We start from the raw sequence: 16,284 nt of genomic DNA, 5'->3' as shown, positions 1-16,284 counted from the left end.
GAGCATTTTGTATTTACAAACCACAACCAGTTATAGTTATAAATTAAGTTTATTTAGAAAATAATTATTTCCCCAAAATGCACCTTCTGCTTCATCACGCATCCCTGCACTCCATGCAAGCACAGAGATGGACGTTACTTAGAACAGATTTCAGAAGGAAAATGAAATCTGCAACACCTGGTGATGATGAACATTGGCTAGCACAGTATTACAGGATCCCATATGTTGCACATTACACACAAAACTAGCAGCAACAGAACGGAGCACAATACACATGGACATACATACAGTATGGTTACTAGCACTAAATATTAACACCAAGAGTGGCTGTAGTGTACAGTGCAATGGGTAGCCTATTAGAAACGCACCAAATAATCCTAACTTGATGCAACAACATCTCGGTGCTGGTGAAGATGATAACTTGGCCCCTGAACAAGTGTTTCTTGCATTTATTGACTTGACAAATGGGCACACATAAATAGCTGCAGTAAGTGCACTGCAGACTGGATTACACTTGGGCAGGGAGCAGGTCATATTAATAACTTTTTTTTTCCCCTCAGTGTAACAAACATTATCAGCATTGCGCTGAAACTGAAGTGTGCGTAAAGTCTTCAACTTATGGAAGCTAACAAAACCGTACGCTCGTTTTTTTTTTTCCTTTTTTCATATTGAAACTTTACAGTGTAGCGATGCTTAAACAGTGCAATATATTAGAGGAAGCTCCTTTTGCTACAAGAGTGTTTGTAATAGCATCCAATGATAACGATTTCATGGCTCATTTATGGTTTTTCAGCATCCATGCATGGCTTTGGTTTGATAACACTGACCAGTATCATATCAATTTACTGTGCTCTTTGTCCTAATGCAAGGCATTAACTCTTTAATGATATTTTGTAATTCTAATTATCAAAGACAGAACAAGCTATTTCCCCAGCATGTTAGCTGGAAAGTCATATCCCCCCCATCAGAAAATGTGCTTCTACAAAAGCTGGCTAAGTTTCTGACTTTTCCCTTGACGCCAAGACTTTGTCTTTAAATATTGTCAATGCTTATTCATAAATAATTAAAAAACAAGGCATGCATATACCACATATACAAAAAACAAAAACAATAAAATAACTATAAATGCGTATAAAAACAAAACTGAGATGCTGACTTCTTTGCAGCCCTGTAAGTGCTGTTAGTTGGTATTTTCCTTTGTGGTGATGGTGACAAGCTGCTTGGCGGCCTTGGCAATGTCATAAGCACATTGGATGACCTGCTGGGTGACCAGCTGCATGTCCGGTCCTGGGCAGCCCTCCGAAGGCACCGCCTTCCGGCACTCGCCCTGGAGCCTGCACGCACTGGAGGTCAACAAGCGCAGAGAGCCTCTCACCGTCTCTGAACGCGGCTTCTGCAGAGGAAGATTAAATGATCTTAATAAACATAGAAAAAGTCTGCTCACAGGCCTCTTCAGAAACGGGGTGCAGTGTGCATCCAGGTGTCAAATAACAAACAATTAGCAGATCCATTCTTTGCAAGAAAAAATCTATTTACCTTAGGAAATAGGGCAGCCATTTCTGTTACAGCCACATGTATTCTTTCTGAGCAGGGTATGAAGCTGTGAGGTGAAAAGATTGAAGTCACAGTCAGTAAGTAAACTGAAAGTAACAAATACGATGGTTATAAAAGTGATACGAATGATCAATTAGCTAATCACCACTGCAATCAGGTTACTTTACAAAGTGAGGTGCAATTTAGTTTTCAGAACACACCATGCACCATCATCGACAGATTACCTACAAAACATGCCATTTAAAAGACATTTTAAACCTTGTAAGTAAACAGCACTTTAATTCTACAGTAAAAAACATCAAGATCAAAAACAAATATGCTGTCAGCTATACGTCACTGCACAGATGCACCTTACCTTTTTTACCTAACTAAAGCAAAGTCAGTGCTTGAAGATAAAACATGAAATGAATTGATGTTTGAAACTCGGCATACTCAAGCATGCAGCACAATATGACAGAAAAAGAGACAGCTTGTTAGCAGGTGAGGAAGACCAGAAGAAGAAAGTGTCTGAGGGAGAGGAAAATAAAACTGTGCCTGGGAGGCAGGGACAGAAGCCAGAGTACCAGGAGGTGGGGTCGGGGGACCGGAGGCTGAGCGGCTGAAGGGGAGAGGGGGCCTTCTCAGCCCAGGGTACCAGAGTGCTGAAACATCCCAGGCTGTGCCTGAGCCGACGCACACCTTCACGCTCACATGGTCTGATGGCAGGAGTGATTGGTGGCGACACCAAAACAACATGATAACAGCGGAGCAGAGAGGAAGTAGAGTGAGGAGGAAGAGTGACAAGAGCAGGACAAAAAAAGGGGGAAATGACAGGGCTTACATGGAACTAATTATAACAGAGTAGCTATGAATGTAGGAGGAACTTGAGGTTTAAAATGAGAGCAAGGAAACGAAAGTTTAAAAAAACACACATATAGATATATATATAAATCGTTGCAGAACTGATAAAAAACAAAAAAAACAAAAAACTTTCATCTCATTCTGACCTGTCATGTTTGTTCTCCTGAGCAGCTCGCAGCAACTCCTGGATATTCTTGGTGATCTGTTCGGTCTTGCGGATGACGTCCTCTGTGCTGGGAAGCGTGGGGTCAGAGTCCATCTCCAAATCATCAAGTTCAGGGATAGAGCTACCCTCCCCCAGCCAGCCACTGCTCCTCAGCCTCCCTCTCCTGCAGAACCTGCTAAGTGGGTGAAAAAAAACCCCAAACAACAAATCAAGCCCCCTGCAAAAACCTGTTTTTTCCCATTGAACTGTACATGAAGACCACTTTGCCTCACTGACTTCTGGGTGATTTTCTTACCCCGAGTCATCCATCTCCGAGTCATTGAACGTGTTGTCATAGTCACTTTCTGGCATGCTGCTTTGCTTCTCCAATTTTGAAGCCTGGGAGGGAAGAAAGAACAATATGAGAGAGATCCAGTATTACTCACGGCAAAACCCAGCAGCAACTGTGGTGAAAATACATTTTCTTCATCTAAAAAGCAAAAACATAAGACTCATCTGTGTGCTGTGCCAACATGAAACTGCACAGCCACATCAAAGTGGAGTATAAACAAGTAAAGGTGATGCAGAGGACTGAATCAAACAAGCCAGTAAAGCTGTAAAGCAAAAGCACATCTACAGTTTAAAGATTTCACATTAGTAGAGCAGATTATGCTGAGATCATATCATTTATTTGCATTAGTATGACACTTGTTACCTTTCCTAATACCTTATGAAACCTCTTGAAATGCCAAAGCAAGGCTGGATTTACATGTGACATTTGAAAACAGCCACACAGAAAGCAACAAACCCTAAAACGTTACTTTACAAATGCGGCACAAGATTTTCTCCTCCAAAATAAAGACAAGTAAACCCCAGAGGGCCCACACTTGCATATGTGAAGTCAGAGCTCAGTGGTGCATGCCACACAACATAGGCACGCTATCTTCATACCATATAGGGTTTGCTGTGATCTGATAGCGTGACTTAACTTTATGCAAATTCACACTCAACGCTACATTTAAAAAAAAACAAAACAGGAAGTTCACTGTACTACACAACATGTTCATACTCTGACAGTCTGCGTTCAAGAGTCTGAGCAAAATCCTCTCTGTGCATGCAATACTAAATGCAGCACATTGTGGGATTATCTCATGCTTACATAAATTGTCCTCTTAGCAGATGATCAATCGCTTCACACTGCAAACCACTCACAGATTTCCACTGTTTGGTTGTCAGAGAAGTAAAAGCAAAGTAGCTAAGATTTTGTAAGAAACAGGGCAGAAGGAAACTTTGTCTTATTCTTAGAGTATTTCAAATGGAAAAAAAAAGTCCAACTAAAGCAATATATAATGTGCAATTTCTTTCCTTTGTCTTCACATAGATTGCTAAAATACTTTAATATCATCTCATATACCAGTTTCTAGAACACAAAAAAAAGCAGCGCTGCATGACAAGCACAGATTTCTGCTCAATGCTCAGCAGTGACGCAGAGGTTTTGCCTTTACAAAACCCCACAAATTCCATTTGTTTAGTAGGACAATGAGGATGATGCTGATGAAGGCAGGTATCTGGCGGTGAGGACAGCCGATGGAAGGATGGCTCATGCAGGGCAGATAAAGAGCAGGAGAACAGAGGATGAACGGGTAGAATTGGGCTCCGAGGGGATTTGCGGCGTCCCGCGAGACGCAGACCGAGTTAGGATGTACTTAACCTTTTGAGCACTGTCGTCCTTCGACCAACACAAGGTGGATGGAAATGAGGGAAGGGATGAAGAGGTGGTCACAAAAGCGCCCCTTTCCGTCTAAAGACAGGGTTCAAATCATAATGTAACACAGACACGCACACACAGATTTCTTAAAATGAAAAGACCTGTTTATACGGACTTACAAAAAAGCTGAATGGATATTAAAAAAATACTGTGTATGGACTGGAGTCGATGCAAAGCTGTGCAAAGACCGTGAGCACTGAATTCAAAATAATAAAAGTCTTTCTTAGCTTAGGATAAATCAATAGTACAAAGACAATGCAATGGAGCTTAATCCTCCTATTTTTATTCCCTGAGCTCCACTGTTTCCTTTCGGTGTACAGTGCTCTAAAAAAACATATCACTGAATAGCCTGGAAACGAGCTGATAAAGGGAAAAAAATATCAGAAACTATAAGTCACAGGCTTGGATTAAAACCAAACAGAGCAGATGGAAAGTTAAAGTGAGTGTGTAAATGTATGGTGCATTACAAAAACACAGAGTATTTGTATGGCAGTTTAATACTTTATCAACATAAAAAACACAGTACAAACCAACACAAACCATGACAGCATGTTTCTGCGTGTACAACTAAGTCTTGTCTAGCAAAAAAATAAAAAAGGCAGCACTCCCATTAACAACAGATGTTTGCAGATGTGTGTGTGTTATTAAACTGGACACATATTGCGATTGCTCTGGCTCTATCTAACATTGCATCGCATTGTGGTTTTTAATGAGTCAGTCTTTGAAGAAGCCAAAAATTAAAAAACAAAAAACAAAAAAACACCCAAAACAAAACAAAATAAAACGTGCGTAGTGGAAAATGAGTAAGGAGAGACACAAACACAGGCAGGGGAAAATGTCTGCAGACAGGATGAAGACATGAGGGACAGTCACTGAGTGGAAATGGCAAAGGAGAGCAGGGAACAGGTCTTACTTACATGAGTTGGGAAGGATTGAAGGGTGGGGATTCCCTCCTCTGAGTAGGGAGTTTCCCCTTTAGGGAGATAGGGCTTCAGGCCTGAGCCGGTCTCATACATAGACATGGGCCGACTGGCCCGTGCAGACTGCCGGCGTTTCAGGGCAGAGGGACTGGAGGGGTCAGGGTAGTCTGTACCGCTGGGGATCTGATAGATATTGGTAGTGACCTGCCGCCTGAGAGAGGTGTTCTCGCTTTGCAGAGATTGCAGCTGGAAGAGATGTCAGTAATACACTAAGAGGGGCGCTTAGCTTTAATACCACTGTTTCTCTAGATAGCACTATTTAAATTTTGATAGATTGTTGCCGCTCCTACTGCCAAGGTTATAATTTGGCAGAAACCACCAATCTTTCCAGATACAGAGTTTGAAACATGTTCTTTTCTGGCACGTCACCAATATACAAAACCTGAAGCTGTTTTCACAACTATGAATGAATTATAAAAAAAAAAAAAAAGTCCATAGCTATGGAGAGAATGCTCACTCAAAGCTCTGATAGATTTTCATCACAACACCCCTCCTATAGAAAAGTGTCTTGCTGAGTACCCTTCACTAATCATTACTAACATTGCCATTCATATTCAAACAGCTTTAGATTCTGTTTACTTGACAACAGTATCCAGTAGTTAAGTATCTATAGCGCAGGGAAATTCAAATTCAAGGTCTCGTCTGAAACAGCATCAAAGGAATAACATGAATTTTGGTTTGGGTGGATTCTTTTTGCCTATCAGTGCAAAGCTCAAGATAAGCAAGCAAAAGATCATTGTACAGGTAAGAAACACAGGTGCAGTTCAAGTCAAAGATTCAGCTGCAAGGAAAGGTTTGTGAACGCTTTGGAATAATCATGATTGCTGCATGAAAAACTAATAAACATGGTCTGATCTTCACCCAAGTTACAATTATAGACCAACACAATCTGACGAAACCAATTAAAAAAAAAAAACAAAAAAAAAAACCCACACTGAATAATCCCTCCCAGTATAAGCAGGAAAAAGTAAGTGAACCTCTATGACACAGATTTCTCCAGAAGTACTTTAAGTCACGTGATCCAAGTCAGTCTATGAACAATATCTAGGAGGAATATAGAGGTTTAGGAGGACTAGAGGTGGACAAAGCTGGAAAATACTACTAAAGCATGGATGAAAAAACAATTTGGCTTAAATTAAACAGAAAAAGTATGGTGAAGAGAGCATCATGGTTTGGGAATGCTTTGCTGCCTGAGGGTCTGGAGGCTGAGGTTCAATGACGTAACAAGGCAATGGAGACAGACTAATTGAAAAAGAGGACAAGGTTTTTCAGGTTTTTGAAAATGCTTCAACCTTTTCAGATGTTTGCTCTTCTTCTTGCACCTTGGGTGAAGTCGTCTCAGAAACCTTTACCCTGTTTCCCCACCTTTTTCAAAGATCACGTGAGAATCTGACTTAACCCAGATAAGATGTTGTAGCACAGCCCAATGCAGGCTGTTCAAGATCTTCCAGAAATCCTGATGAACTTCCGAAGAAACTGTCCAAAATTCCTCAATGTTGTGCAAATCTCATAAGAAGCTACAGGAAACACCCGCTAGAAACTATGGTTGGTAAAGGAAGTTCAATAACATTAAAGAGTTCACTTATTCCCCCCCAAACCTGAAGTAAGTGCTAACTCGGTGTCAACGAAAAATACAACAGTTTGTGTATTTTTGTTGCATTTGTGGAGAGTCATTGTGTTGGTCTATACCTGTGACTGAGATCATTAGCGGACCACATTTTATAGCTTAACCAATGCAGAAATCCAAAGCTTTCCACGGTTCTTCTTCCAGGTTTACAGCACTAACAGACTGACTCAGGAATTATAAAGGGATTCAGGGATGCTCTAAACATCAAGATTTGATCAAGAATACACTGGCCTTAAATACTACAACTACTTTAAAACTGTGATGAAGATTAATAGCGATAAAGCTAAAGATTGTGCTTATGTGATCATGAACTGATATTTAAATATAAAAAGCTAACAAAATAAGAAACATTTGTACTTTTGAAACTACAAGGTACAACCACAGTAAGCCAAGAAAAGCCACAGTGCTGCACGTTTTCTCCACTACATCTTTATCTAAATGATGCTGTGTGCTACAGTTTACTGCAGGGGGAGAAACAACAGCAGACTGAGTGCAGCTACGTGAATGCTCTAGATGCTCTTCATCAGCTCTAAAAGTAAAACGACAACATTGTAACATCACTGTTACTTTACCCTGGGTAAACTTTATACCAGGTTTACTTTACCAAATAAGTAAATAGTAACTTAATAACTTCCAATTTGGTTTAGTTTTAGCAAGCTAAAACTGTATAAATCTCAAATGTCTCCCATTAAATCATCAGTTGAGTGTAACAGTATAAGGTGAGGTGTTCTGTGAAAAATAGCCAAACAAAAAATCCACATGTGCTAAAGTATGTTCCCCCAAACAGCTGGAAATCATCCAAAAACATTCATTGCAGTAAACACAGTATATATGACAAAGCAAGGCACACACATACAATTTCAGTTAGTCACTGTGTATTATCAAAGGGATTAAAAACAAAACAAAAAAAACAAAACAAAAAAAACCCATCATCATCAATTATATCATGCTTTTTCTTCAAACATGCTTGTTAGTAACATTAGACCGGCTTTAACTTTAATTTATAAATTAGGTGGGAAAAGTGACTTTGGTGTTAAACCAAAACACACACACACAAAAAGGAAAAAAAAAACAAAACAGAAATCTCTGGTTTACATTCAGACTCTGAAAATTGAACATGCTGGCCATAACAGAGGGTGGACCAGCAGGGTGTCACAGCAGCCTTATCGTACCACAGAGCATTCCTATTCAGGTGGTTCGGCCGTGATTACTAAACACAGGCTGGGCCTCCACACCAGAGAGCGTTCGCACTGTGCAGGAGAAGTGCTCTGCTGACCGCTGTGCCCCCGCCCCTTCTAGTCCGGCCCTCGATGTTAGTGATCTTACGGGTGGAGCGCGGTGGGTACCTTTTTCTGCATGAGCCTCAGCTCATCGCTCAGACTGTTGTTTGCTTTCATGAGTTGCTGGATCTTTGCTTCAGAGGCAGAGAGGGCGGTTTTCACCTCCAGGTATTCTTGCATAGTGATGGGTCCGTCTGAGAGGTCCGAGTCCAAGCTCTGTTAAAGACATGCCAAACAAAATAAAGAGGTGAATGATGCAAAAGAGATTTCATTCAGGGTTTTAGTTTCTGAAAATACTGTCTGGGTACCTTGGTCCTGTCTCCTTTGCTTGATGGGAGTTCTTGATCTGTATCCTCATCAGATGCCACACTATCATAGTCAGGCTGGTCATTGTCCTGGCTATCACTACAGTGTCTGACGGCCACGTTCTTCATGATAAGTTCAACGTTATCTAGGACAAACAAGAAAAAAACAACTTGTTTTGTTACTCTGTATCTTCATGAGACTCGGTGTCGGGGGGATTTTTGAAGAAAGTAACAAGAAGACACTGACCTTTGGGACTGACTATCGGATTCCCTTGCTGTCTGCGCTTTGCTTCACTTAATATGTCAATGACCAAAGTTGCAAATTCATGTGCATTAAATCTTGCAAGCTTTTGTCGCCCCTAAATAACACACAGAAAGAAAGAAAAAAAACCACAAAGAAATTACACAAACAATGCACAACCTTTAAGGTAACAACAGAGAGAAAACCAACACAACCACGTTTGCAGGGGTGTTCTGCACAGCTGACTTGCCTGGTTTCGTGTCGATGAATACTCCGGATTCACAGGAAGGAAAGGAACCACAGTTGTCTCTGTGACCAGCGTGCTGTGATTCTGTGTTGCCAACCACACTGCAGAGAATGAGCAGAGTGCTGTTTAAGGCGCAAGTACAGCTGCAATGCTAGTGGAGGTGTTGAAGAGTGCGTGTGAATACCACTATAGATGCATTTGAGTCCTCTGGTAAGGGGTAAAACTCTACCTGCATCAGTCTCTCGCCTGTCCACTTCATCATACACGTCCATGGCCAGCTCCTCAAATAAATGATTACTGAGCTACATTAAATAGAAAAGAAAGAAAAGTCACACCTGAGCAAACTTCAGGGGAGAATATTTAAAGTGAAACACAGTGAAAACACTTACAGACTGCAGTTTCTTTTTCGCTGCCTTTGCAAGTTCCGATAAATCTGCACTGCTGCAAACAGAAAATTGTATTTGTGAACATTTGTTAATAAATTCGTAGGTTTGTAGGTCTATTGCTACTATAATGCAGTTTATTTTCAGTAATACTTACATGTTCCTGATCCCAATAAATGAAAGCAGTTAAAACAGATCGCATGTGTCATTTGCCGTGCAAAAGTATTTTTCTGCTCTTTTTCTGCTTTGAAATTAGAGCTAATAATGAAAACTTCCCTCAGTCTGTTTAAAAGACTGCAGCAAGCTTAACTTCATGTCAGAACAAGACTCACAACTAAAACAACCATCACTAAATGCCTCACTGCATTCACTCTGCTGGCTCAGTTCAACTTACGGTAAACTCATTCACTCAGGCGCATGTTAATTGGTAGACATGCATCATACTGACGTACAGCTTCTGCTTTCTTACCTGTCGGCCATTTGTGGAACGATGAAGTGCTGGCCACTTTTATGATCTGAAAGGAACAACGCGAAAGTTCTGGATAAGTGCCAAAATCCTCCGGGGCAATTACAGGAAATGTATTCACTTTCTGTTAATCACCATTTAAAATCTGTATTTAGCTCATAAGCAAATTTGATCAGCTGTAGAGCCACATCACTAAAACAACTACAGCACTGTGCAAAAGTCTCAAGCCACCCCTTATTTTTTATACTTTCAAAGTAAAAGAAGAAATAGGTGCAGCTATTATATAGTATTAATGCAAAGACAGAATTCTATTGAGCTTGAAAGTTAAAGAATAAAGGGCCTATCACCACCTTTATTCTTTAACACAGCCTCTTAGGCAGCTTTCTTGTCATTTCTTGAAGTAGTCTTCAGGAATAGTTCTCGAGGGTCGTTGAAGGACACTCAAAGCTCTTCTTTGGATGTTGGCTGCCTTTTGTTCTGTTCTCTAACAGGATGATCACACACTCCTTCAATAATGCTGATGTCGGGGCTCTGGGGAGGCCAGTCCAAGACTTAGCATTCCATTGTGTGTTTTTCAATCCAGGTCTGCTTGTACTGCATTGCAATGTGTTTGGGATCATTGTCATAATGAAAAATGAAGCTGATGCCAATAGGATGTTTTCCAGATGGCACTGCATCTGATATTAATGTTTTGCTTTCATGAGTCCATCAATTTTGATGCCTAACTAACTAAAATAGAGCCCCAAACCACGACAGAGCCTCCACCTTGTTTCAAGCTCTAGACACTCACTTTTGTACCTCTCTCCTGACCTCCTCTGTATACATCAAAGATGCTTTGAACCAAAACGTTCACATTTAATTGACACTATAACTGTTCTCACTGATTTTCAGTCCTGTTCTTGTGTAATTTTGCCTCGGCCTTTTCTCCCAGTTCAGTGAACAGTAGATGGATCAACTGAAGGGCAGGATGGATCTCTCAGGTCCTGTATCCGGTCTGTGCTGGATTGTTTCACATTGCTTGAGGATATGACTTTTAGATACTGTTCGTCTGCTGTTTTTAGGTCTCCCACTTCTTCTTTTGCCCTCCACTAGTCCAGTTTTCTCAAAATTATTAAGTCCACACTGCACAGCATGCTCGGATATGCCAAGCTTTCAGCCAGAAGCTCTTAGAATCACTTTGTTGGTGCAAAAATACTATTTTATTTTTACAAAAACATCAAGAGTTCTTGCACATTACTGCTCACCCAGCAGCAGCAAATGCTGCTTTTTCAGCTTTTTTAAAAATTTTTATTTTAAATGACACATCTCCGCTTACCTGGTTTTCGTCCACACAAGTAAAACGCCAGTCGATCGGTTAGTTCATACTGAATTTCCACCAGCCTGTCTGCCAGGTCGTTGTGGCCAGCTTCTCTACAAAACCATATTTAAAAAGTCAAATTAAGCTTAATATTTTGTCTTATATATAAATAATTATTTTAAATAATAAACACGTAGGCTTGCCTTGCACAGTCAATGGGAGTTTTGCCTCTGCTGTCTGGAGCACCAGGATCTGCCCCATAAACGGTCAACAGTTCAACCTGAGATACTTGCCCAGCCTTTGCAGCTACATGCAAAGGAGTGCTTCCCTTTTCCTGCCCAAGACAATGATCAACATAAAAAAAGCCAGAACATGAGCCAGAATTTGACAGAAAAAAAAAAAACACATGCAAAAACACGGAAATGATACTTTTAAATACAGAAGGTCTTACAGGATGAAAGAAATTTGCTTGAGCTCCGAGTGTCAGCAGCCTCAAACAAGTCTCCAGATTACCAGTGCGTACGCTTGAGTGAAGTTGCTGGGGGAAAAAAAAAAAAAAGAAATAAACAAATTTAACTGTGACTTTAAAAAGCACAACAATAGAGCTCTGTTCAAAAACGTGCTTCCTTTCTTTCCCTGGTGGATCACTGTACCCAACCATTTCTCCTCACCTTGCTTAAATCCTTGGCTGTTGAGCTGTCATCCTCTCGGCAAGGTATGCGATGGACAAACACCAGCATTTGATATTTGGCTCTTATAAACTCTGATTTGTTTGGACTTTTGGGATGCCATGAAACACACACACACACACACACACACACACACAAAAGACATTGAGAGACTATGAATGAGAAAGCAGCAAGAGAGTCCATTGTCATTTTTTTATTAAAAAACAAAAAAGTACTCCATAATCATTTCCAAACATTTATGACTCACTGGAGTTTGTCCTGAGGGTTGGCCTTGCGTTTTCCACTCGTCACAGACGCAGGGTCCAGAAGGGAGTGCTCCCAAATTGAATTCGCACCGTTGTTGTATAATGTCTGAACCATCTAGGTTAGATTAAAAAGGAAAGCATCGTGTATAATTTGTCATATTGATTTAGACCTTCAAATGGTGAGGGGAAAATAAATAACTAAATCCCCTTCCTGTGCTGCACTTGCTATATTTGGACAAAAATCAATACACCTCAGGGGATCTGCTGCACTTGATGTCATACAGCTCTACTGAATTTAAAACTGAAGTAATACTAACCCAAACCCAAGTATAACATGCTCTAATGGCTTTAGTTCAGCATCTAAGCACAGAAACTACAAGTAAGACAAGTTCACAGCCAACAGAATAAATATGCATGCAACAGCTGAATGATCAAAATATTTCTGTTGAGGATTATTTACCTGCAGCTGCGTAGGGGGCCATGGCGTGTGCGTCAGGTGGCGCACTTGGGAGCTGTGTCTGCCCAGGCTCCGATGTACACTGCAGCACTCGTCGCAGATCAACACGCCTCTGTTCACCGAGGCCCAGCGAGGTTCTGAGCGAGAACAGAAAACAACCAGGTCACAATTATGATAGATAAATTGTGCACTTAGAGTATAATCTTGGAGTTCGAGCAGTTCACTGGTTTTACTTTGATCAAGCCGAGGAAGTTAATCTTTCTTTCTCTTTTTATCATCATTCAAATCAACTCAGTGCTTCTCTTTCGACAACAAGCTGGACCCAAAGAGTATCCTGTTACCGCTGTTGTAAGATGACTACTACAGGCAGGTGCTTACTTGGTAATAATTATGATATTTTGCTTTTTTGTCCAAGGAAAAAACATCATTTGATAGTTCTTACTCACAAGTACTGCTAATTTACCCAAAGTTTAATACGGTTTATTCTTCTGTGCCATAAGACTCTTGAAAACTATAGCCAAGCCACACTGATATCAGTACTTCACACACACCATTACGCACCTACAAAAATGAGCTCTCAAATGTTTAGAGGCACAGAAGTAACCGTTTTACATGGATCCCTCATAATTCTGACAGATTTAGCTGAATTGGGCTTAAGACAACTATCTTTTAGGTTCCTAGCACCCTAAAAAGAGTTGTGATTTCATGACAGAAAGGGATAATATCGGAGTTTCGAGACAACATAAGAATTTCAGTTGGGCCAAAGATCCCACAGAATGAAATAATCGACAGAATCTGATTGTTTTGATAGCGTAAATAGTCCCCATATGTATAAGGTATTTAGTTTTTGATTGCTATGGCATGATTTTATGAGTTAAAGCATATTATTTTGAGGACCCTTTAGCACAAAGCTGTCCCCAGACCCGCTCTGAGAAAACAAACATATAGTTATCTATAGCTGAGAAAGGTCCCTGAAAAATATGCTGTTTAATCCTGCTCAAGTGGCATTCGCTGAAAACTAGTGTCCTGCTGGAAGAAATAGCTGAGGCTTTTCAAAATAGTTATTTCATATATTTTATTTATAAAAAAATCTTCATTGGCTTTCAACACATGGGATTAACAAAATGTTGGTGTTGGAGTTTTCATTAAATTTCTGGACACTAGATCACAATGTATTATATGTCATATAATTAAACATAATAATATCACAAGATGCTGAGTGGATGCTTTAAGATCTAATGAAGAAAAACACAATCCAAGAAAGAAAGAAAAGAAAAAGCCAAACTCAAAACAGGCTGTGAAAAAGGTCACATTCATAGTCATGTATCGCCTTTCTGACTGCAGATTTAGGTGAAGCTATGGGTTGTGTAAAAAGGAAGTGAAGACTAACAAAGCAGCTTCCTCTTTCAAAGCACTATAAAGAAAATACCTGAAGAACTAATAATCTTAGAACTGAGCTGCAATATTAACCTAATGCGTGGTGTTTTTTGCCCTATGAATTAAAAGTGTACTATGACTCTGTGACCAAAATAAATGTGTTTACTTAACCTTGGCCTATTTTGCACGGTTCATGCAGTGCAAAAGTCACAGAGTTGTCTTCCATCTGTGCACAGACTCTTCTTGACAGCAAACATCAAGACTAGAAACACTGTAAAATGATACAACACTAAAGCCCACTGAGTTTCAAGCAGATAGAGTGACGGGACAGGCGCTGTAAAAATCTCAACAGCAGCTGCAGTGCAGGAGCAACAGATGCAGGAGGTCGCTGGACAGATTGTGGCTCCTGGTCCCCGAGTTTTCAGAATCTCCTTCTAACAACTGTCCCTCAGGACCTCCCGAGTCTCAGTGCTCTCCTCAGCACGTGCTGCTAAATTTAATACCACATCTTGAAACGCTAAAAATATTCACACCCAACAACTGGTAGCAGCCATAAAGTGGGGCAATCCAGGGCAGCTGCTGAGGAGAGCTCAGGGTTAACTAATGACATGAGTGACATGATGACAGACGAGCTTCTTAATATTTGCGTTCCGCTGAATGATGCAAAACAAACCGATGTATTTTCTATTATTAGACTTTGTTTAATCTACAGTGCATTATGTCGCCACAAGAAGAAGAAAAATAAAATCTCTCCTGCATTGAGTATGCGGTCAATTCACTCAGCATCCTGTTTTGCTTCCTGTGCCTGCTGAACAGCATCACGTCATTTCTATACAAGTGGAACTTCTGTAAGTACAGCCTCAGACACAATACAACAATTGTATGCTCAGCTCTCAGAGCTTGGTGCCATTGGTCCCGAAAAACAAAGCTCTGTTAGAGAGTGCTGGTGTACCCTGATGCCATATAAGTGGTTATAGCACTATTTTTTTTACTCTATTACATTACAAGTGACTGGTTACAGATGACACGGACTGCAGATTTGGGTTAATGATGCAACGACTTTTTTAAATAATCAAATCTTTATGAATACAGTAGGAAATACAATACAGTCATTACTCATTAACACCTTTAGTTCAGCTGAGTTACATCGTGCCAGAAGACCACTGTTATGCCCCCTTTTTTATTGCACTTTACTCATGAGAAACAGTTAATCCCAGCAGTTGAAAGTTAATTTTATAACGGGCATATAAAAGGGACATATCATATAATTATAATAGGGTTTTGGTTGGTTATTAAACCAAGCGGCACCCTAAAAACTCCTTTCATGAAGGGAGCTATGGCGTTAGACATGAATACTAACTGGGTAAACTGGATACCCTAAATTACTGTAAAGAGAAACCAACGTGTTGCCAGCGCTGCTAATCGGATTTATTTGGATTTGGGGTGTTTCTTAAGCACCAAATGTCAGCTAACAGACAAACACTGCATAGATGGTGTGAGTTTTACTTACCTGGGACACAGCAATCTGCGCAGACCTCAGTGTTTCGCAGGCGTTTAGACATCCTCAACTCGGGAAGAAACGCCTTTTAAAACTGAGTAGAGGAAATTGTGTCCGTTATGCTAACCATTGATTACTCTGTTAAGATGCCTTCCGCGTTAGCTAAACCCAGCAAATTAAAAATAATCCAACAACTAACTATCGTACTTACTTCCTTTTAACCGTTGCGAGCCTTTTCGTTTTGGCTAGCGTTGGAGTTATGACCATGATAACATTTCCTCCCGCTACAACGCCGCTCGTCTGCAAGTGAGCTGACTGAGCAGCCACCTGATTAGCTAACTAGCCTGTGCACACTTGGTAGTTTACTCCTCTGCCTCTAGACAGCAGCATTTAGCGCTAGCGCGATCCCAGAGGCAGTTGTGACTGTGACCTATAATTGTGGTTTACTTTGCCCATAGTTTTGACTCTCAGGAAATAAACCTCTCAAAATAATACGAATAAGTCCTGCTTGAAATTTGTTCCGATTCTCTAATTTTATAGCTACGGGTAAACATGAAATATGAATACAACACAATACTTGTGGAGCTCGTTTTTGTCGGTACACAACCTGACAGATTAAAATCAGGGTTTTAATTTTCCCTAAAAGAGGTGAGTTTGATCTACTCACCTTGGAGTACACTGTAGTATTTTTTTATGTCTTAAATTCATCTCCATACATGTTCACCTACCGACAGCCTTTTAAATCGCGCTTTGTACATCTTTAACACTGATGCAATTTTAGATTAAAAAAACAAAAACGGCAAGTGACCAACCCAGATACAAGACGTGAAAACAGTCATGTGTATTAAATCATGTATTAAAATTTGACTGCGTAGAGCAGAAAAA

The 16,284-nt window shown here is 40.4% G+C and overlaps 1 protein-coding gene across 13 annotated transcripts; it reads right to left on the bottom strand.

Moving 5' to 3' along the window:
* Positions 1 to 30: 30 nt before the first annotated feature.
* git2a (G protein-coupled receptor kinase interacting ArfGAP 2a) lies at positions 31 to 15,876 on the bottom strand. 13 transcript variants are annotated; one of them, XM_040019127.1, is made up of 22 exons: positions 15,611 to 15,875; positions 15,412 to 15,493; positions 12,528 to 12,661; positions 12,070 to 12,182; positions 11,805 to 11,910; positions 11,585 to 11,671; positions 11,337 to 11,467; positions 11,152 to 11,246; positions 9,840 to 9,885; positions 9,528 to 9,533; positions 9,377 to 9,428; positions 9,217 to 9,289; positions 8,991 to 9,088; positions 8,747 to 8,858; positions 8,503 to 8,645; positions 8,261 to 8,410; positions 5,225 to 5,473; positions 4,251 to 4,340; positions 2,856 to 2,938; positions 2,541 to 2,732; positions 1,537 to 1,600; positions 31 to 1,393 (listed from the first exon to the last, which is right to left on the bottom strand). In XM_040019127.1, the coding sequence occupies exons 2-22, from the start codon at positions 15,461 to 15,463 to the stop codon at positions 1,181 to 1,183; spliced, it is 2,289 nt and encodes a 762-aa protein (XP_039875061.1). In that variant the 5' UTR covers positions 15,464 to 15,493; positions 15,611 to 15,875; the 3' UTR covers positions 31 to 1,180. The 13 variants fall into 13 exon arrangements, with proteins under 13 accessions (XP_039875061.1, XP_039875062.1, XP_039875060.1 ...); XM_040019128.1 differs by having other exon boundaries at positions 2,541 to 2,735; positions 9,377 to 9,425; XM_040019126.1 differs by having other exon boundaries at positions 2,541 to 2,735; positions 15,611 to 15,874.
* Positions 15,877 to 16,284: the final 408 nt, after the last annotated feature.

The sequence above is a fragment of the Simochromis diagramma genome, unplaced genomic scaffold (assembly GCF_900408965.1).
Source record: "Simochromis diagramma unplaced genomic scaffold, fSimDia1.1 OVJJ01000822.1, whole genome shotgun sequence".
Taxonomy (NCBI): domain Eukaryota; kingdom Metazoa; phylum Chordata; class Actinopteri; order Cichliformes; family Cichlidae; genus Simochromis; species Simochromis diagramma.
Note: the sequence above shows the minus strand (reverse complement) of the source record. Positions and strands in the feature narration are given on the sequence as shown.

What these genes read in the sequence shown, in the direction of transcription:
- git2a (XM_040019126.1), bottom strand. Translation starts at nt 15,463, where the DNA reads ATGTCTAAACGCCTGCGAAACACTGAGGTCTGCGCAGATTGCTGTGTC. An exon ending in AACCCTCAGGACAAACTCCA is followed by an intron (nt 11,911 to 12,069) that starts GTGAGTCATAAA and finishes GCATCCCAAAAG; the next exon opens with TCCAAACAAATCAGAGTTTA. An exon ending in ATTCATCGACACGAAACCAG is followed by an intron (nt 8,859 to 8,990) that starts GCAAGTCAGCTG and finishes TGTGTTATTTAG; the next exon opens with GGGCGACAAAAGCTTGCAAG.